At 32.0% G+C, this 22,419-nt stretch overlaps 2 protein-coding genes across 2 annotated transcripts; one reads left to right on the top strand and one right to left on the bottom strand.

The window, feature by feature from the left end:
- Positions 1-2,312: 2,312 nt before the first annotated feature.
- On the bottom strand, positions 2,313-10,879 carry LOC134706185 (solute carrier family 49 member 4 homolog). Its single transcript, XM_063564893.1, has 12 exons — positions 10,593-10,879; positions 9,770-9,860; positions 9,322-9,485; positions 8,925-8,994; positions 8,243-8,298; positions 7,507-7,560; positions 6,626-6,755; positions 5,888-6,000; positions 5,171-5,234; positions 4,496-4,614; positions 3,725-3,907; positions 2,313-2,572 (listed from the first exon to the last, which is right to left on the bottom strand). The coding sequence occupies exons 1-12, from the start codon at positions 10,849-10,851 to the stop codon at positions 2,349-2,351; spliced, it is 1,527 nt and encodes a 508-aa protein (XP_063420963.1). The 5' UTR covers positions 10,852-10,879; the 3' UTR covers positions 2,313-2,348.
- Positions 10,880-12,835: 1,956 nt separating this feature from the next.
- On the top strand, positions 12,836-21,406 carry LOC134708584 (myosin-2 essential light chain-like). The gene is made up of 7 exons (XM_063569233.1): positions 12,836-13,072; positions 13,172-13,199; positions 14,077-14,217; positions 19,293-19,457; positions 19,702-19,779; positions 20,401-20,438; positions 20,477-21,406. Exons 1-6 carry the CDS (start codon positions 13,070-13,072, stop codon positions 20,427-20,429), a joined length of 444 nt encoding a protein of 147 aa, XP_063425303.1. The 5' UTR covers positions 12,836-13,069; the 3' UTR covers positions 20,430-20,438; positions 20,477-21,406.
- The last annotated feature ends 1,013 nt before the right edge of the window (positions 21,407-22,419 follow it).

The raw sequence follows: 22,419 nt of genomic DNA, 5'->3' as shown, positions 1-22,419 counted from the left end.
CATCCTTGATTTTCAAATAATTGGCTTTGAGAGTAAATCTGGATGGAAAAGTCTTTGGAAGCATGAAAATTTTGAACTAGCTGTTTTCATATTGTCAGACATTTTGCCTAATCCTGGTGACTGATATGTATTGTTACATGGCTTGTGTTTCAACATAATACGCTTCAACAGATGTATCAAAGTGTTTCCCTGTCCAACTATGTAAATCCAGTTAGAAGTTGACTAATGTTTCGATTTGTAAATATATTCCACAAAAATGTTATACACGTTAATCTAATGCATAACAAAAATGTGTACCCAGTACACGAATGCCCTATCCGCACTATCATTTTCAATGTTAAGCTGACCGTGAAAACGGGGGAAATCTCTAATTTGGCATTGAAATTAGAAAGATCATATCATAAGGAACACGTGTACTAAGTTGATTGGACATGAACTTCATCAAAAACTACCTCGACCAAAAACGTTAACCTGAAGCTGGACGAACGGACGCACAGACCAGAAAACATAATGCCCATAAATGGGGCAAAAACATGAATCACATTTGGTTGTTATTGGACGACCACTGTTACCACTTACCGTTAAAAAAAGAGGGACGAAAGATACCAAAGGGACATAAATCTACATATGGGTCGTTAAGACGATGACAAAATCCTGCCAAAATAGTAAAAGAAACTGCACCTTAAGGATAGAATATATTTAATCCATTTGCAAATCATTTCACTTAAGAGCAAATGTTGGGTTTTTTTTAATTTTATTTCAATGTAGGCTGTTGAGAATGGGGTATATATTGCTATAGGTTGTTTGATTTAAGTATTTGTAAGCCCGCCTTACATTTCAATTGTAAAGTTTCAAATATGTCCTACACAATGAAATGACATTGATCATTGTAAGATCAAAGTTATCTTTTTGGACAAAATTAGAACTCGTGTAGAAAAACAGTTTGACAGAAGATTAGAAAAATCAACATAATTTTAATTGAAGACAACACATTCACAATAATAAACCAGTATTTCTGATGGAACAAACAACAACATTTTGAATTTCAATGTACGACTCAAGTGAGTAGCATTAATTCTGATACCACATTTGGTAGTTATATCCAGAAATAATTTCAGGGGTACTTTTTTGTTAATTTGATGCAAGTAGAAAAGTTGGGGGTATATTGTTTAACCCTGTCCGTTCGTCCGTCTATGTGTCCGTTCTTCTCATTGTTGTTATATAGTTATTCCAGATAACTCCTTCTACATTTTGAATGCTATGATGTTTTCACTTTGCTTGCTGTTTGTAAATATATTGAACTTGAAGGTGTGCATGCAGTCATGGTTTTGATTTTTATTGACATTTGCTCTTTCGGGGGATAGATAAACTTTATTATTTTTGTAGAACATCCTTGCATAAGAGGTGCATAGCAATAACAGCTATCTACTACTACAGAATGCTATGAGGTTTTCACTTTAATGGCTGTTTGTACATAGAATCATATTCAAAACAGTGTAGCTGTAGCCATTGATTGACGACCTAAACTATCCCATTGACTGGCACAGATTATGCGAACGTTTGTCTGTAACGACCACTCCTCACTATGTACTTGTTAAATACACTTAAACTGTGGGGTCACCAAAGGTTCTCAACACCTAAATAAAGTAAGTAAGTAGTGAGCAGTGGTAGATGAAGACAAACATTCACCTAATCTGTCCCAGTTAATGGGATAATTCAGGTCGTCAATCAAAGGCCACAGCCACACTGTTTTGAATCTGATTTTATATTGAAGCAGTGTATTCAGTCATGGTTTTGATTTTTATTAAAATTTGCTCTTCTTTGTGCATAGCGTTTCCATGTAATTCTTCATACAGTTCGAATACTTTCATTTTGCTGGCTGTTTTTTTATATGTTAAAAGTGTGTATAGTGTCAAGATTTTTATTTTTATCAATATTTGCTCTTTAGGGAGATAGTTGAATTGTGTCAACTTTGAGTCAATAAATAAAGGCAACAGTAGTATACCGCTGTTCAAACTCCTAAATCCATGGACAAAAAACAAAATCGGGGTAAGAAACTAAAACCGAGGAAAACGCATTAAATATAAGAGGAGAACAATGACACAACACCGAAACGCAACACACACAGAAACGGACCAAGCATCAGACCAAGCATAATTCATCATATGTGTATTATGAGTATGAGTGAAGAAGTAAATAATTCCTAGTGTCTAAAATAAGAAGTTAACAGTTCTAATGCAATTCGAGGTAGAGCTATTATTATGTAAGTATATGGATAAACAAATACAAAATTACTGAAATGGTATTGTAATAGTAATAAATTAGGATGATAATATCGGTTGTTGACGTCATGTTGATGATATATCATGAGTAGTTGTTAAAATGTCGTCATTCACTATGATTTTATTTGAACCGTTTGGTATAAAAACAATAGACTTTTCCTCTTCAGTTGGAGCTGGAATATCTATTTCCATATCTAAGTCAGTTCTACCATATGATTCAGGAAAGGCAAACATAAATAACAGTCCAACAGCTATACTACCTAACAATGTCCAATTCATCCAAGATGTTCCTGTTAATCAATATAATATTTCAGATATTACTTTTAATATATATAATCACTATGTGTTACGCTTATACATTTTTATTTGTTAGGTTTCTCCACCAATGTCAACACAAAAGTGATGCTGAGCTGAGGATGTCCTTGGGGAGGAAACCTCAACCAGCAGTAGCATCGTCCCAGTAATTTGTGAAAACAAGTCATCAAATATAATTTTCAGAACACTGGTTTGTTTAAGTTTCTCTAGAAACATAATTTGCAACTTCCTAATGCAGAGTTCATTTGGCATTAATACTTAAACGTTTTATTTCGATTTTTTCGATATTATATTTGGTTTTTTTTTCTAGCGTTTCAAAGTTGTTGGTTGTCATATTTTTTATATAATAGTCTCTTTTCTGCACTTTTTTCTTCAAAAAATACCTCTTTTACCATCGGTCAAATTCATTGTTGAGAAGTGTTTACTGATCCAAAACATGTTTCATTATAACTACATTTGGTACTTTTAAAAATTATGTTCTATTTCTTGAAATTGAAATTGAAAAGGAAATTCGTATATAGTATTTTAAGAAGCTATATATTACATAGAAAAATGTGTTTTTGTCCTTTTGCCTGCAAAACTATAACCATATACAGGGAGCTATCAAAAGATCCTAAAATGACAAAACTATGTAAACGAGAGAAAAAATAACGGCCTCATGCTAATGGAATACTTTATATATTTGGTCGAATGTTTTGGTCAGATGTGTTGTATGTCTAGGATGTATGTTTATACAGTATTGACTGCTGAATCCAAGTTGATGTCAAATTGACATTGTGTGGCTGTTTTGGATGCACACACTATGTTGTCACTTAATCAGGACTATCAACAACTTTCATACCAGTAGGAGGTTCGGTTAGCTATACAACTAGGTTTAAACCACTGTTTTCTTAGGAAACGCATAACCCAAGTCCGGAATATGACAGTTGTTTCTAGGTTGATGCATATCATTTGATTTTGTTAGTTAGTTATTCCACTTTTTGAATTTACCTGAGGGTTCGTTATTTTAGTTTAACTTCTTTTTTTGTTGACTTCAATGAAAAATAAGACGAGACGACATTTACATTTTTGACAAAGACTCAAACATTCTACTATACAATTATACATAAACACATATAATGATTTACCTATATTTGGAATCTGTAGTGCTAACAAAAACATAACACCAAATGAGTTATTAAGTAGGGTAAGAAAAGCTCCCGTTATTCCTTCTGCTATGGGATACGATACTTCACAAGATAGTTCGTAAAATAATGGTATTCCTCCATTAAGAAATATACAGCCAATTATACAAGATATATAAATCTGAACTTAAAAAAAGAAGACAGTTATTAGTATATATAGACATTAATGAAATAGCTATGAAACTACGAGCATTGGTATGTAGTACTATAGACATGAGACATTAAGAGTGGGAGTTTTATCTTAATTCGTTCTCTGTTTCTTCCTCTTCTGTTTATATGTCGAATGGTTAAAGATTGTAATGTAATAACTATAGTTATTACTAATTTTATTTGTGTTTGCTTCGGGAGAGGTATCTTAAAGAAATGCATCGTTTCATTTCCTATAGGATTCTGCATTTAATATTCATTCAGTATTTTAGTCATATTTCAAAATCTTTTGTAGTGAAAACAATATGCAGTATTGATGTATCACCTAACATAAATAATCAAATAAAACGTTGCAAATTTAACTTCGTTTTTCCAAACCTCAATTAGATGAAAAGCTGCAATACATAATTCTGAAGTTTTTTTCTTTTTCGGATTCATGTTCCATTGGTTTTTCAAAACAATCCTACTGGTAAAGTAAATAAATCGGTTCTTTCTATTCATAAATAAATGAATTACCTAAGGAGTACGGAATTATTTTTGTACAGATCAAAGTGAACCAATCATTACCTAAGGAGTACGGAATTATCTTTGTACAGATCAAAGTGAACCAAACATAGGATCCTCCACCACATATATATAAACAAACTAAAAATAACTTCATGTGTTTCATAAATAGATCAGCAAACCTGGAAATAAAAAGAGATTATGTGTTCGAAATTGCAGATGATTTGTCACTGGCTATTCTTCTTGAAAAGTATTCACGAGATTTGATCAAAAAGCGAATTGACAAATTATGGATTCATGTTTAGCGTATGATTCTCCCATGCATTAGGGCTTGATAAATTTTCGATTCGTGCTTGGATTATTCTCCTCCGGCTATTTTATCGAGTGCATATGGGATCCGAATCAGCATATTTTTGATTCTCACTTGTTTAAGGAATACAAACGATTCTACATTTAAATTATGCGATAATATTATAGTACAAAACAGAAAAAAAATAACATCTTTCCCAAGGCTGGACGATTACCGACTAAACTACTTCTATTTCAAGTTTATCAAATATTGTGCATTGTATTTCTTCACATTACACATGTATTTCGTAACATCATACTTGTATTTCGTAACATCATACTTGTATTTCTTAACATTATACTTGTATTTCTTAATATTATACCTGTATTTCTGTGTTAGTAATGTTAAAAAAAATCAATTTCAAATGAATGTTAACTGGGCAAACAAACCTTGCAATAACTAAACTTCCAAAGCATCCAGCCATTGTAGCAAAGAAACCAATCCATCCTACGTCTGTCTGAAATATTTAGTTGTTGACAATTATTGAGATTATCTGATTGTCATTTCTGAACGTTAAGACTATTGTGGTCTTAATGTTTTTGAATAATGGCTCGTGTTATTTCAGGATTATGTCTCATGTTCGGAGGACAGCGATGACTTAAAGTTTAACGGATTTTATCAAATCAATTTAATGGAACATCCCTTTTTGACATATGTTTGATACACTTGATTTTTGAGGAAAATGGATTTGCGTATCCTTATCAATTGCAATAAAATAAAAAAATAAAAAATAGGCAACACAGTCTATGTTTTAGCCTTTCAATTTCCAATCAACTTACTGAACGTTTACATGATTAACACGTCCAGGGTTAAACTTAAATTGAAACTCACTAAGGCGACTTAAGTGGTTGTCTTGGCTTTTCTGGTTAGGCTTTTTCGGTATTTGTGTTCTCAAGACATTTTTTTCTCACTTTTCGTCGCATGCGTTCCTGATGAAGAAGATTTGAAAAACATGAGCTCGGAAATCATATCATTAATTAATTAAACCCCTGTTATTCTGAGTATTGCAATCGCAAAGCAAAAATAGGGGAATAATCTAAGACTATGGTTTGAAATGTAATCACACTGAACATAGCACACGATGACACTACTGTTAAAAGAAAAACTTGCCTGGCTAACACCAACTGGATTAAGAATAACATCTAATACTGAACCCCAAACACCATAAACACCAGCAGGTAAAGCGTAAGCTAGTGAGATTAACCATACTGGACCACTCCTATGGAAAAACAATTTAAATGTACATGTATTGTAAAACATTTCGTGAAAAAGTAAACGGGAAAAAAATGTGTTTTTAATTTTATAAAGAAGCTGTATTTGAAATATGAATTAAAGTTAACCATAAAACAATATTTTTGGTAATATTTTCAAAAGATAAATATTTTCAGTATTTTAAGTTCCTACAATTCGAATTTCGTTCTACAAATGTTTGCCTTTGTGACATTTTTTTTTCTTTCTGATAATAACGGACTATCTATTTTGTCTCGTAGAAACAAATGATGCACACTATCATAATAATATCAATGCTACCACAAACAAGAACTAGTATACTATGTTAAGACTTTTTGAAAACATAAGACTTCTAAAATAAAAAGAAGTCATATAATTATAAAGAAATCGTTCATGGATTAATTAGTCAGAAGGGAACTAAAAATATTCTCTCATTCAAATAAATTTGAAACCATTATTCTGTAGATCTTCAACTGTTTCATTTGTTAAACACCCTTGGCCTTCAAACATTCTGCTTTGAACGTTCCAGGCGAAGGTAACTTCAGAATAACGCTTTGGGCGCATACAATTTATAGAGTGTTTTCCACCATTTTGTTTTACATTACAAATCTTACCTTATAATTTTGCCTAAAGCATTTGTATATTCAATCCTCTTGACTGAAGCAGTATAACTTGGAGGGGTTGGTGGTTTATCAGGGAAGTATATCAAACCAGCTATAAAAAGGGCACCTGCAGCCATACACTCTACAATGAAATATTCATAGCTTGATATTAAGAGGTTGATTAATTATTGCAGTCGTGTTATAAAAATGTTGAGAGAAATCGAAATTGACCAGTTATTGGTATCTGATGAATTTCTGTACATTTTGGACATACAAATACACCCCTGAAACTAAATAGGTCCACAGTCCTGTAACGTTGAAGTTTGTCTTTTCGTTCGGGCAACGTCTTTACATTACATCGTAGTTCTTGTGTCATTCTTGTTGTTATTACACTACCATACCGTCACATAACTTGGTAGGTTAAGCTTGTTAAGGCATTGTCGAAATTAAAAATGCAATTAAATATTAAAATTTATCATAAATAAATTTACATTTCTTGTTTGGTCAAATATGCATTCGGGACGCAATAGTTCCGTATAAAACAAACTATTAACAAAACATTACAAAATTAAATGAGAGAAAAAAGTAAAATCACAAAAATACTGAACTTAGAGGAAAATCAATTCGGAAAGTCCATAATCACATAGCAAAATCAAATAACGCTCAATGCACGAAACTTAATAAAGACAAACATGTGTTACTACATACAGAAACATTATTTTGATATCTAAATATAGTGATCTAAACAGTTTGTTTGTACGTTAATTGTGTTACAATGACGAAAAGGAAAGAGAATGATAATATAATACCATACTTATATCATTGCTTGGTAACCAAACATACAGAAAAATAAAAATTAAATCTTTATATTTCCGGCACTGCAGACAACTCACCGTAATACATCAGCCACATTGTCTCATTCTGTAACTGTGAATAATTCAAAAGTGCTGAAAATATAGATAGATTGAATATGATCAGAAAAAGTAAAAAAGTATATCTGCAAAAATTCACCTGATTGATCATTGTAAATTAACTCATTATAGAAACCAGGATAAATTTTGTATTTACGCCAGACTCGCGTTTTGTCTAAAAAAAAAAGCCTCATCAGTGACGCTTGAATCAAAAGGTTAAAAAGGCCAAACAAAGTAAGAAGTTGGAAGAACATTGATGACTAAATTTCGTAAAAATTTGGCCAAATACAGCTAAGGTAATCTATTCCTGATGAAGGAAAGCCTTGGTATTTCAAAAATTCAAAAGTTTTGTAAACAGTTTAATTTATAAATATGACCATATTTATGATAATTCATGTCAGCGCAGAAGTGCTGACTAATGGGCTGGTGATATCCTCAGGAAATTAAAACACCACCAACAGTGGCGTCGACCCAGTGGTTAAAAAATAAACTCATCATAGACACTAGGATTATTTATTATTTGGTCGGCTTTTGATTATTTATTGCTCTTTCAAAAAGAATATAACATGTATAATGGGACAAAGTATATGTTGTTTCACGTACGACTATACAATGTTCTTACAACTAAAAAGATAAAAAGATATTTATGTTGCTCTTTATCTAGAAAGTAACATGAACATAATAACACGACAATAAATCGTATATATTTGATACCTACCCGTGTGGTTGTCGTATGAAGCAGTTGTTACAGAAGTGTCAGTTGTTAAATCGTTACTACAACAAAAGAATTGTATGCACATAAACATGTCTTTTTCAAGTTCATTTTTCAAACAAACAAAGCAAAAACAAAGCAAAAAAAGTGCCAAAGGAAATTATTTGGTAAAAGTTATACCAATCAAAGTGAAACGTACAACTTAAGTTGATTTTGGTATGGATATTTGGGTTGACTTTCAAATTATAAAACTCTCCAAGCCAAAAAAATCATTGAAAAGTGAAAATATACTGGGAACTATTAGCTCCCAGATACAACACATAATAATACAATATTCGTGTACGTAATGTCGATTGTTTTTTAGGCCAATGGTAACGTTAAATTTGTTAAAATTTATTACAGCTTATTATCCCATGATGATGTTTCCAAGTTTATAATCAAGTTTTAAATACATTATATTCTATAACAAAAGAAAGATAACTCTGAATTCATGAATTTTAAAGCTCAATCACTTCAATAGACAAATAAAAGGCGCCAACGCTACAACAGATGTGTTCCATTGTGTTCTTTGTGAATGGTAATAATTCTAAAATATAATGTCCTGTAAAATCTGACATTTTTAATTAAGAGGATATCATACATTTTTCTTCAGTTTGTGATGTTGGAACACATTAAGATGTTTACCTACCTTTTACTCGGTACGGTAGCAACAGAGTGGTTATATTTTGGAGCAGACACTAACTGAGGGCCTATTAAATACAATTAGAAAAAGATTGAATGCATTTCAACAAACGTTTAATACTTGAAAATAAGATAATAGCAATTCGATATAGATAAATAGCTGTCTGCCTCAAAAATACAAAATGATTATTCATTTCTTTACAGACTATATAGAGATTGCGTTCCTGAAGTATCAAGTAATACTAGATGCTTGTATTAAGAAATTAAATAGACTTAAAAACAATTTGAATATGTTTACCTAAAACAATCAAGTATATATGCATTTCAGGTGAAAAAATCATACCCGGTCAATTTACGTGAAACAAATTTGAAAGCTAAATATATCAAAACAATAAGTTATATACCAATAACAAACCCGACAGCAACTCCAGCATAATTGAAGAATGAGCCAATCGCTGTCGCTGTTGCTCTCTGATCAAGTGGAAACCACACAGATGCTATCAACGCCGGTCCAGCAAAGAAAACCGTTCCAGCAATACCATTCAATATGGCTGAAGTGTTGATTAACCTATTTCGTGAGACAAAGTATAATTCATAGACTGAATAAAACTTCTTAACTAAACTCTATAGTATTTACTTGATTTTTTTTTTTTTTGTGAATTTTTATTCGTCAATTATTGTCTAGGGAATTGCAATAATCCTTGCAGTTTATTTTCAACTTATTAGTTTGAATATCCCTTTGGTATCTTTCACTTTTCCTTTGCAGAACCAAAATATTGCATTAATGAGGATGGAAAAAGTGGGGGTGGGGGGGGGGGGGGGGAAGAAGAAACTTATCTCCACTTTACTTACCATGTAGCGTATTTCGGAATGCTCGTTATGCATCTTAATCCTGCTCCCGCTGATATCAATCCTGAGCAAACTACACACGATATTCTTAAACCTGTAGAGTGTAAACAAAATACAAGTTATAAGTAATAGTGAATTATTTACCTTCTTTACCTTAGCAATAATTATTTATTCGGTTAGTTGCACACTTTATGGGAGATACCAAAATAGACCTAAAAAGAATACTAGTAGCTAGATTCTTTTAAGGTCAAACTTGCCTTCATGGAACATTGCTATCAACAGAAATGCGTTATAAAGATGGACATCACAATGGTCTACCATTCATTTAAAAACAAATATGTTTTTCAGTTGAAGTTTACGAATTAACTAACTTCAGAACATGCTGTCATAAACTTTGAATAAGCTATGTTTATATGATAAGTTAACCCTAAATAATTGAAGGTATTTGGTGAAATTCTATTTGTTTATTGTTGGTGTATAGGCTCTGAGCATCAATCGATGTTTTTTAGTGAGACACATAACAAACCCCTCTCAACTTGTATGTTAAATCAACAAATAAGAAATGTGGGGTCATTTTAGAGGCCTGGCTTGTATAACATATATATATAATACATGTATGCTGATATAAACATTCTCGTCACGCGCCCGTGGTAAAACAATCATTGGTTTGGCATATGATCATACATTAGTACCACAAGTATATGAACAATTCTTTCAAAGACATGCAATTTCAATTCAATAGTAGACTCATTTATAGTGCACACATGGTATACATATACTAACGAAGTTGTACCATTTTAACAAGAAAGAATTATAAATTTTGTACCTTTTTCGTCCATGAGATAACTGGCAAAAATTACAGTAGCTATAAATCCAATGTTTCCCCAGTTAGGAAGCATCCCAAGTTGTCCGTCATCCCAACCGAATACTTCTTTTGCTGACTGTGCAATGGGTCCCCATGTGTTCCAGATGATGGCTTGCATAAAACAATTCAATGAAAATATTGCTAAAACCCACCATCGTCGGGTGTATATTATAATAGTTTTATCATCAGATCTATTAATGAGAGGTTCGTTTTCGTCCATATTTAACTATGGACAGTAAACATTACGATACATGTGTGCATATTTACATTCATTTATCGACAATGAAAGATAATAAATTAAATTTTGATATGGTTTGATATTGCGAATATAGATTTGAATGATATGCGTAGAAAGATCACACACGTTGAGAAACTTTGTTTGCTTTTACGATCATTAAAATCATGTTTTGAAACGTTTGGTGTGCATACCATGTATTTTTCAACATCAATTAGTACATGAAATCAAGAATGATAGCCCATCAGTCTTAAATAAAAACAAAAATATATAAACCGATATAAAAAATATATTTCGTCATTTTATACATTTTTACACTAGTCTCGTATATACATATAAAAAGTTGTGTCTTTTCAATGGTTAGTTCTGCAAACATAAAGAGTGTAGCGCTGTAGATTTTAAGTCAGAGCTTGAAATATAGTCTAGCTAGCACTGTGGATTTTTAGTTTAGCGCTGACTATGTAAAGTCTAGCCATTAAGCAAAGTCAAGCGCTAAAGATTTCAGTCCAGCTAGACTTTTTGAATATCTACAGCGCTAGACTTTACATTTGAAGCGCTAGAGTTTACATTCTCAGCGCAAGACTTAGCATCTTTCAGTCTACAGCGTTTGGTTTTCAGTCTACAGCTCTCGAATTTATAGCTCAAGCGCTTGACTTTAAATGCATAATTATATTCGTTAATTGATGATATCTTACGTTAAATGTAAAGTATAACATAATAATCCTGCCAATGTCCAATAAACAATTATGCAGATGATTCAGACAACTGTATTGCTTTATCTAGGAGGTGTTATTGATAAAACACAGAAAGTTTATACGGCTCTAATTCATGATGTCGGCGACTATATCAATGAAGACATGTTTCTTATTCTCTAAGACGCAGGTATATCGTATTCTAACATTGGACGAACAATAGACATATAGTCTATAATACATCAATTGTTTGTTCTCTTGAAATATTTATGCTACATGCGTTTGATCTCAACACCTTAAAAAAGATTTCGTAAATAGGAATCTGTCCAAAGAAGATAGGACTACTTAACTAGTTGAGTAAATAAATCATTTAGGTTATGAAGATAGATTATGTTCATTTTGGCAACCTTCGAATATCTACAGAAACGACATGAATCAAGTCTGCAAAGCGTTACTTGGTATTGCTGATATCAACTGCATGAATGAACCTATTTACTTAAAAACCGGGCTTCTAATACAACTAGGGGTCACTGTTTAAAACTATTAAGAAACAGTGCAAAACGACGGCATAGACTATAAACGTTTTCAATTTCAATAGTGGGTCAGTGGAATAGCCTGTCATATCAAACAGTGACGGTAAAGACCATGAATTATTTGAAGTCTGCGTTAAATGGCGAAAACTGGATAATCATAGTCAATTAAGATTGTAGTCGAGTGCACCCGCACGATCGGGGTTCGAAATCACAACCTCTTTGTTGACTGCCTAGTGATTACAATAGAACTTCTTTTGTTTTGCTTAGTTGTAGAACTACTTGTCCCGTAATTGATAAATTCATAAGTTAGCGTTAATTTTAAAGTTGCGCACTGTTATATTTATCAGTTTTTATTTGCCAATAAGGCAGCATTATATATTTTTATACGATGAGAAATTTCATTATGAGAACATTTCAAGATAAGAACTGGAGGCAGTAGAAGTCGTGGCTTATTTTAGATATGTTAACTGATCCACTGAAAAATAACATACTCAACCGCCGGGACCCACGGCAATTGTTTTCATATCCTGTTCCATATGTTCCTTTCACAATGTTTCAATAGTTTTAAGGCCTTACATTATAAACTCATTAACAAATAAATATTGCCTTATATAGTCATTAACAAATAAATGAGAAATTTCATTTGTAATTGTTGTTATTTGCGTTAGTTGTTAAAATGTGTGTGTCATGTGTATGTAGGTATGGCCGCAAGATACCATAAAATCATTTAACCGGTACATATTAATCAACCTGAGCCTTGATAACACATGAATGTAATCATTTAAAATTTCTGATTATATAATCATTGAATATCATTTGTGGAAAATATATAGCTTTGATTTACAAAAACAAATGAAGCAGGTTATTACATCTAATCAGTGTAAAAATCGTGTTATCTTTTAGTTGTGCATATTTGAATGACTAACCGGAAGTTCGCACCTGTAAACCGGAAATAAATTGAACAGAGCAAAGAAAATCATGGTAAGCAGTTGGAAGTTAAAAACTAAGTTTAAGACGTTAATATTTCATTAAATATGTATTTGGTATGAAGTTTAATGACATGTATTTCTTATTTTTCAGTCTGCACTCACGGAAGATCAGATAGCCGGTAAGAAAAGTTTACAACAAAGTTTACAAGTTCAAGGGAGGGGCTGGTATTTACACTAAAATATTCTGTAACCTTAAACCAGTTTATAGTATTTTTGGCAGATATCGAAAGGAGTCGAAGAGCTTTTGCACTATGAAAGTTTGCTCATTGATGATAAACGAGAAATTACTATTTATTAGTCCTTTGACCTATATTTATTAGTTCCGCAAATGGAGTATTTTTGTAACAAATGTAGCAATATCAATATACTTGAACATGAACCAAACAAATTTGTTCCTTAATAATGATTTGCCTTTCATGATATCAGCTTGACAGCAGTGAGCTAACCATAAAAAGATAAATAATTTGAATAAATTGAGTAATTGTCAATACACCTTATTGTTTGTTTGTCAGTATCATGATTACTAGACTTAATAAAATGATATGTCGTTAGTGAAACCCTGAGAACACTATATAGCAAAGATAATATTTAAGGACAAATTCAAAAGAGCTGCTGCTCCACAGCTAGACTTTAAAATGCATACAACAAACGCATTCAATTTGTCCTCAAACATTTCCTTAAATTTTTGTGAAGTTAAAAATGTAATCTACATGTATATGTGATCTAATTCTAATGTTCAGGCAACATGACCTACATTATTTACTTCTTTTAGGAGACAGAAAGACATTCATTCTATTTGACAGTAACCTACTTTTTAGCATGTTTAGTGGTATATCATGTATGAAATAAACTCAGATTAAAATAAAGACGCAATTTGTTTAGATCAGACTTCATGGACTGAACCCTGAACAAAATATTTATATATCTTGAATATATGATGAGTTTCTTGTATCTTTCTTATAATACATTTTTATAATTGATTATTATTTTTATTAGACATCCAGGAAACATTCAATTTGTTTGACCAGAGAGGAGATGGCAAAATTGCAGCTGCACAATTGGGTGATGTATTAAGGGCATTAGGACAAAACCCTACAGAACATGAAGTCAAAAAGTGTGGATACAATAATAATCCAGGTATAAATATTTACTGTCTCTCACCTTATCCATGCCAATTAATTTTAGTTGGCCATAAAGTTATAAACATGATAAATATATGGCCAACAATATTATACAGTACATATGTAGAAGACTCGTATCATAAGCCTGGTAGAATTTAAAGACATTGCATTAGTTTGAAAGTAATAAATAAATGTTATTATTAAATGATATGAGCAAATAAGCCCTAATACGGATAAATCAGCATGTGCAATACGAAAAACGTTCCACTGTCGATATAGATCAAGATTTAATATTGCTCTTTGAACAGGGCCAATACGGAAAAAAAAACAGGGCCAATACGGAAAAAACAGGGCCAATACAGAAAAAAGCAGGAAAAAAGCGTTCACTTCAGGTTTTCAATTTTCTCACGCCATTACTTAACTTAGGAAGTATAGTTATGCATAAAAACATTTGTATAATATTTTTTAAATTAAAGTCATAAAATAAACAGGTTAAATGATGTGCAATGTTTTGTAACGTCTTAAAGTTTTGAAACGGAAAAAACAGGGCCAAAACAGAAAAAAGCGGGAAAAAAGCTGTATTGGCCCATGGGCTAAAACGGGACGTTCACTTCCGGTTTTTAAAGGCAGTGCTTTAAGGCCTGACTTTTAAGTCATGAGGTTCATCTTTTCATACGCAATCCATGCTGGGGGTCTTTTGGCCAGAAATAGATCCGGAAATGTTCGAATTTCTCCTCTTCTTTTTATGGTATGATATGGTTTTTGTTTCTTTCATTTACATTGGGGACTAAAGAAACGATCAGTGTGTATTGTTCGTTTTATAGAACTTGTTATAAGTGTGTATTTTGCATTATAAGCAGTCAACCTGACTACAAACTATCATATATTTGTATATTCCGTGTGGAAAGAGGTCGGGTCAATTTCAAGTGTTATCTGACATCTAAAGATTCTTTAATTAGTTCAGACGTTGATATAACAATGAAAAGTCGACTGAACATGATTAATATTGCATCTTCTATAATTCAAAGCGGAATTCGGTTTATGAACGAGAAACCGTAAAGCGTTTTCAATTTCGGTATTAGTTATGTATGTTATCTACGTATTATCCTGGTTCCCGGTACTACGTTCCGGGTATTAGCTATTTGATATATTTGATGTGTAACATTACAATCGGGTACCAGCCAATCTACGCGTGTATGTGTACATGATTTACCGCCAAAATGACCGACTTAAAAAATAGTCCATAAACGTTCCGTATAATGATATGCAAATTCATAATTAATCGTAACTTTTTTTTATCTTTGTATAATTAATATAACAAAATGAATTCCACAAAATTGAAAATAGCATTATTTTACGAGGATTTCTCATATTTTTTTCACTTCCGTCGCAGTAATACGTATGTTTTGAAGAAGCTCGAAGAATTTGACAAAGTGAATTGAGAAGGAAACGGATAGATATACGTTCTTGCTATCAGGTAAAACAATTTAAATGTACAAAACAAACACATTTACTTCACACAAATAGTACAGGCTTAAGCTTTTTATTGTCTAGCTTATACACGACTGTAGTCAAGTGTTTAAACGACGGCGGTGACTTACAAGGTACGGGTCATACTGGGTCAAGTATAAATATGTAAACATATCCATGTGCTATTAGGTAGAACGCATCGTAATGCAATATCTACAATTTTTCCTCCTTTATACATCGTTTAACCAGATATATTTCTCCTTTTTACATCGTTTAACCAGATTTATTTCTCTTTCAAATACACTTAAACACGGGTTGTATGTACGTATCTTTTCTAGTGTTTTCTTGTTGTTATTAAAGTTCATTTGTTGATGTTTAGAAATTTTTGAACGACTGAACACAGGAGTGAATGAACGCAACAATTATATATACTGAAGACTTGGGCTGTACAATGATAGTGTACGTTTATCATACTGATAATCATTCTAGCAGTAATTATGTTAATTTAGGATGTAATGTCTAATGACAGGAATTCATGAGCTATGTCTCAGGCTTTCTGAAAAAATATCAATGATAATGTAAACAGGAACAAAACATAGACACGAATGATGCTCTCTTCTATGTTATATAGTTATTTAGGTATATGTGTTGCACAAGTTTCAATTAAACTTAAGTTATAAAACTTTTTTTCAGGGCACAAACCCACTTTAAAGAGACTTGTCTACTGCCATACCCATCCTATTTTCATGCACCATTTGCAAGCAAGAGACTGAATGGTTTGCAAAATTAAAAATCAGGACGGTGTCCAATTAAAACAAAAGAACTTAACTGGATGAATATTGTAGGAGAAATCTAGACATGCTAGAGGAAAGTTTTGATTTGTGAAATTGGTTTTCCTGAAAAGTCATTCTTCCTAGCCTGTAGAAAGGAACTATAACTGTCCACCACCAACTGACGAGCTAATGTTGAGCTTCACATATGGAATTACTCAAATACCATCAATGTCTATGTTCATGATGTTTTCAGCACAAATTTCACAATTTATGACACAGCTGTGCTTTTTTTTATACCGTTAAAGAGTTGTATACTAAATTTTATTTTTTTATCAATAAATATATATTATATTAATTGTGTCATCGAAGAACAAAGTCTTGTATTTTGCCAAAAGATGCATACTAGTGAATGAAAGTGGTGCAGTTCATTTTGCTTTGGTATATAGAATTGAATTACAATTGTTCATGTTATTGGAATGCATATAAAAATAAGGAGATGTGGTACAATGTATATGATATTTAGTGAGTTTATCAAGCAAAAGTGAATAAGAAATAGGTATAAGCAGTTACAGGTACTACTGTACAATCTCAAACAAGGAGAAAAACTCATACCGTAAAGAGAATTTCATATTTACAAGTAAGTTTTGTTTTTGCGTTGAATAATTTTCTTCTATTGTTTTAATTGCAAATATGGGAAGTGGTTAAAATGCTAATGAGACAGCTGTTATGGCCACAGAGCCTTACCGTAATTGAAAACTTCTTTTTCATTCATACCGGTAGATTTTGCCTGGAGTAAGAAACATATCTGCCAACTTTTCAAAATGCACATGGGGGTTTTACGTGAAAGATGGTTCATTTAGTCATACAAAACATTCAAGGGGGCCTTCAAATGGAAGCAGGACAAGTGGCCCCACTGGCTAATCTGCCCACTTTTTAAAAAAACACCACAAACTGATTTATCAAATCACCCCACATGTGAAATTGGTTAAATCATGTTTAATATTACTCCTGCCAACTCGCCCCACATGTGAAATTGGTTAAATCATTTTAAATCAGGGTTCTCACTAAGGATTTTTGAAGGCGAGTCCAGGGACTTGTCATTTTTGGCCACGGTGAGTCATGGTAACTGTGTTCAGTTTATACAAAATATTTCAATATTGATGTATTTGTGGACTCACCAGTTTTGAAAATGGTGAGTCCAGACAGATTTTGTTGAGTCCAGGACTCATGGACTCGCCTTAGCGAGAACCCTGTTTAATATTACTCCTGCCAACTCGCCCTACTTATAAAAAAACGGTAATTTTTAGATTAATATATATATATAATTAAAAATAAAAACTCGCACCACTTTAATGAAAACTAATCTACACAGAATACAAACAAACCGAAAATTAATTTAATTACTATTATTGATATATACTGAAGAATAAATGTAAGTTTTGAAGCTTAGTTATTTGCATATCAATTGAAAAGAAACCTGTTAATTGTATCATAATGCAATATAAGGAATTGAACTTATATTCAATGGGATAACATCTTTTTCCATACGTGGGGCGAGTTGGCATTACTAAATTCATCCTGGTTAATAATATATTTATCTAGATTTCACCGATTTCCATTAGGTGGGACCAGTTGGCAAGAGTTATATTAACAGAATTTAACTTATATACAATGGGATAACATCTTTTTACATGGATTAAGAAAGACACCAAAGGGACAGTCAAACTCATAAATTTAAAGCAAACTGACAAGGCCATGGCTAAAAATGCATTTCATGGCGAGGCACAGAAAATATACTGTAAACAGTAGACTATAGATTCATGTATAGGTGAACTAAGGTACAAAAGAACTCTAAATCTTAAATTCTACAAACCACCTCTGTTCTATGGAAGATAATGATATAACTGGACTAGAAATACACACAACCTGTAATTAACTGCCTTTACAGCGCTTTCGCGCTTTGATTAATTCTCTTATAATCATTTAATAAAAGTGTTATGAACTGTCTGTTTCTGTATTGGCACTGGTATAGATTCTCCGTCAGCTGTATTGGCCCTTGACCTTACGGGTCTCGAGGCCAATATAGCAAACCTTGAATCTATACCAGTGCCAATACAGAAACAGCCAGTTAATAACACTATAACAATGCAAATATTCTGTCAAACTTTTCTCATAAGAATAAGCATGATAAAAGGAGGTGTGGGTACGTATAATTCATGGCAAACCAAACAAAACAACTAACCAAAAGGCATCTTCTAATGAGAAATATATTGTCTTCATTATACATGTACATATACAGTGTATTTTGTCTGATGTAGGTGTCTATAAAAAATGTTAAGCTTTATAAGATACAATGTACATGTTTTGCTATCATTTACATGTACCAAGTTTACCATGTTTAATGAGCAAAATTTTCTTTTTGAAATAGAAATATTGAATCAATGAAACTAACTGTGAAGCTTAAAAATTATTACATAAAGAGCATGTAGTGCTCTAAATCAAGAAAGAAAGAGGTTGTTACCATACTCTTTGTCCAAATATTTATAAATATCAACAATTGTTGAGCTCTGATAATTATATATCGTTCTTGAAAAACTTTGTAGATTTATAAAAATTATAAATGTAAGGGTCACTCCTCCTGGTTGGATTGTAATTTAATGTTTATGTTTGTATTGTTCACATGTGCTTCAATATTAAATGTAATTGCTTATATATTCTCTGTAACTATGTAATTTGTAGTTTATGAGAAATAAAATTCATTAAAAAACTCACTTGAAACTAAGGATTTGTTCAAATTTTATTGTATTTATTTGTGTAATTACTTTTAAGTTTACTTGTATTATTTCAGATTCCAGAATTTCATTTGAAGTCTTCCTCCCCATCCTCCACACTGTCAGCAAGAACAGAGACTGTGCAACATATGAAGATTTTGTAGAAGGACTACGCATGTTTGATAAAGAACAAAATGGCTATATATCTTCCGCAGAGCTTAGACATGTCCTTACTTGTTTAGGTGTGTATATATATATTTCTCTAATTTTACGCCAATTTGTCCCTTTCTGCGCACATTGTATAAAAAAAATTAATCAACGTGTGGTTTGTTTCATCTCAGTTCTTCATTTGCTAAACATTACAATATTTGATATTAACAGAACTGTTAAAGTATATAGCTTTCTGAAAGACTATTAAAGTTTGTAATGCCTTTGCACAATCAATTTGAGGTACATGTAAATAGAAACAAATTTATGTTTTGCCAGGTGACAGATTATCAGACGATGATGTAGATCAATTACTGCAAGGCCAGGAAGATGCACAAGGCAACATTAATTATGAAGGTATATATCAATCACTCCTCACTGGTTATGTCAGTTGACATTATTTTACAACAAATTATAGAACCAGCAACATGGTCTATCATAGTGAAAACAATAGAATGGAATTCTCACTGGCAAATCATGTTCAAGTTATAGTTGTACAATAGTTAGGAAAATCAGATAAGAATTATGTAAACAAAAAATGAAATAGTGCACTGGTATATTATACAGTTATATACAAGCTGTCAAAATGTTATGGTGTTGTCTGATAGTTTCATGTATATGTCAGCTTATTATATGTGTGATTTGCTCTGAATTATGATTTAATGCCTAGTAAATACTGAATATTTTGTACTACGTACCCAACATTTGTGTTATCTTTGAACCCATATATGCATCTATTTTAAGGTCTTTTCAAAATCTTTTTTATGACAAAACTACTTGAAGTTTGAAGGGCCAGCTGAAGGACACCTCCAGGTGCAGGAATTTCTCGCTACATTGAAGACCTGTTGGTGACCTTCTGCCGTTGTTTTTTTCTATGGTCGGGTTGTTGTCTCTTTGAAACATTCCCCATTTCCATTTTCAATTTAATTGAAACTGGGAAATCATTTGGTATTATAATTTTTTTCTTCTCTTTTACAGAATTTATCAAGATGGTTATGAATGGCTAGACCAGGACATGACCAGGACATGACCAGGACATGACCAGGACATGACAATTTTAAAGAGACCTATTTTATATTATAGTTATTTTGTATTAAATTGTTAGCGATTGTATTTACACTCGATGCTTATTCATATACATCTTTGTTATTAGTTTGTACTTGTATCAGCAATAACAACACTAAACTACCATCATGCAATGTTTTATTTATAGTCAAAAGAAAGAAAACAATATTTTTTTTGTAACTTCTGGCCATTGTGCATGTTGATCAGAAGTATAAATAGTGTTGTTCATTTAACCACCAGTTTTGGGGAGTTTATTCTTCATTTTAAAAACCATTATGATGTGTATTGCCAAAATTCACTGATCATAAATAGTGATGTGTAGTCTGTACTAATATTAGACATTCCAAAGAGCATACAAATGTCTCTATTTACATTAATCTCATTGAAATGGTATTCATGATATAACAAATTCATGCCTGTAATGTTAAAGTTGGCCAGTATTTGACGGAATGAACAAAAATAAAAGTACTAAAAATTTTGATTTCATTTGTGAAATTTATAGTTGGATCAAGTGAATAACATGGCAGATATCTAGTAGCTATTTATCCCACACCACAGCAATATAATTCACAGCAAACTGGGTTCCTGTCATGTCATTCTACTGTTATTAAAACTTTTTTAGCATTGTTTAACCAAGAGATTGTAACCATAAATCAAAATACCATATGAAGTACAGTATTGAGTTTATTGTTTAAAAAAGAACCTAGTCATTATACAGGTATATCAGTTCATACTTGAATCTTTAATGCCAATTATATTTAAATTTCACAGTCTCTACTTAGTGGTGCAAGTCCATCAAGCTTCTGGCTTTCATTACCACAAAACTAATGTTTTTATAGTCAATAAGCATAGCTGAAATTTCAGGAGAAACAAATCTTTGTACATATCATATATGAAATAAAACTTGAATCTCTCTTGATTTGGTTTTGAAATTATTGATAAATTCTGTATATATGATGGTTTGGCTGTTTAAGGTAAACTGTATAATTATCAACACAGATACATGTAGAATTGTATCGATTGGAAAATCCTTTGATGGAGTTTCCTTTATAATTCAAAGCTTCTTCTTTTATCTTAATTTATAGCTTCTGATGGCACATACATATTCAGGATGATGGCTAAATCGAACAAATTGAACTATGATTTTGATTGGATACATGTCTATCATTAATGCCCCAAGTATATTTGATATTCTTATGATCAACTAAGAAGTAAGAAAAATAACAAATATTCTGAAATTCGATGCAAGTTCTTAACAGAAAATCCCTTAGCAGATTGGGAAAATCATAAGCTCAAGCACATCCAAAGGAATGGATAATATCTGTCATATTCCTGAGTTGGTATCTAGGCATTTTCTTCTGTAGGAAATGGTGGACTAAACCTGGTTTTAAGCTAGTTACCTCTCAATTGTAGAGATGTGTTTCCATGGGACTGCTCTTTTTTTTATTTTTGTTAGATACTGCTTCCAACCCTTGGAAATATTGTATACTTCAGAATGCCAATTGTGAAAGGTGTTTAGCAAATACAAGTAAGGAATGTTCAAATTGGTTTTCGATGAACCTAACAGTGGCCCTATTGCATTGAGGATATGAGAAACACCAAACCACAAAAACTAAACTTTCATCAAAGAACTATGCAAATGAGGTCAATGTCATATGAACCCTGCTAAACCAATATGAGCACATAACAAGCATTGCATACACCACATGGTTGAACTATTGTTCATAGTATCTGATAAGCTGACAAAAACATTAAAACTTAACATTGACCATAAAATAGAAGTTCAACATGAATTCAAGGTCATTAAATAATTTACCTTGAACTAATTAAATACTATTACGTACATGGGGGGACATATACTTGCCACCCCATGCCGCTAAAAATATATTTACTTAACATCTATTTCCATAGCACGCTTATTTTAAAGAGACA

This window comes from Mytilus trossulus, chromosome 2 (assembly GCF_036588685.1).
Source record: "Mytilus trossulus isolate FHL-02 chromosome 2, PNRI_Mtr1.1.1.hap1, whole genome shotgun sequence".
In the NCBI taxonomy this organism is placed as follows: Eukaryota; Metazoa; Mollusca; class Bivalvia; order Mytilida; family Mytilidae; genus Mytilus; species Mytilus trossulus.
The sequence above is the reverse complement of the archived record's forward strand: the minus strand, read 5'-3'. Positions and strand labels throughout refer to the sequence as shown.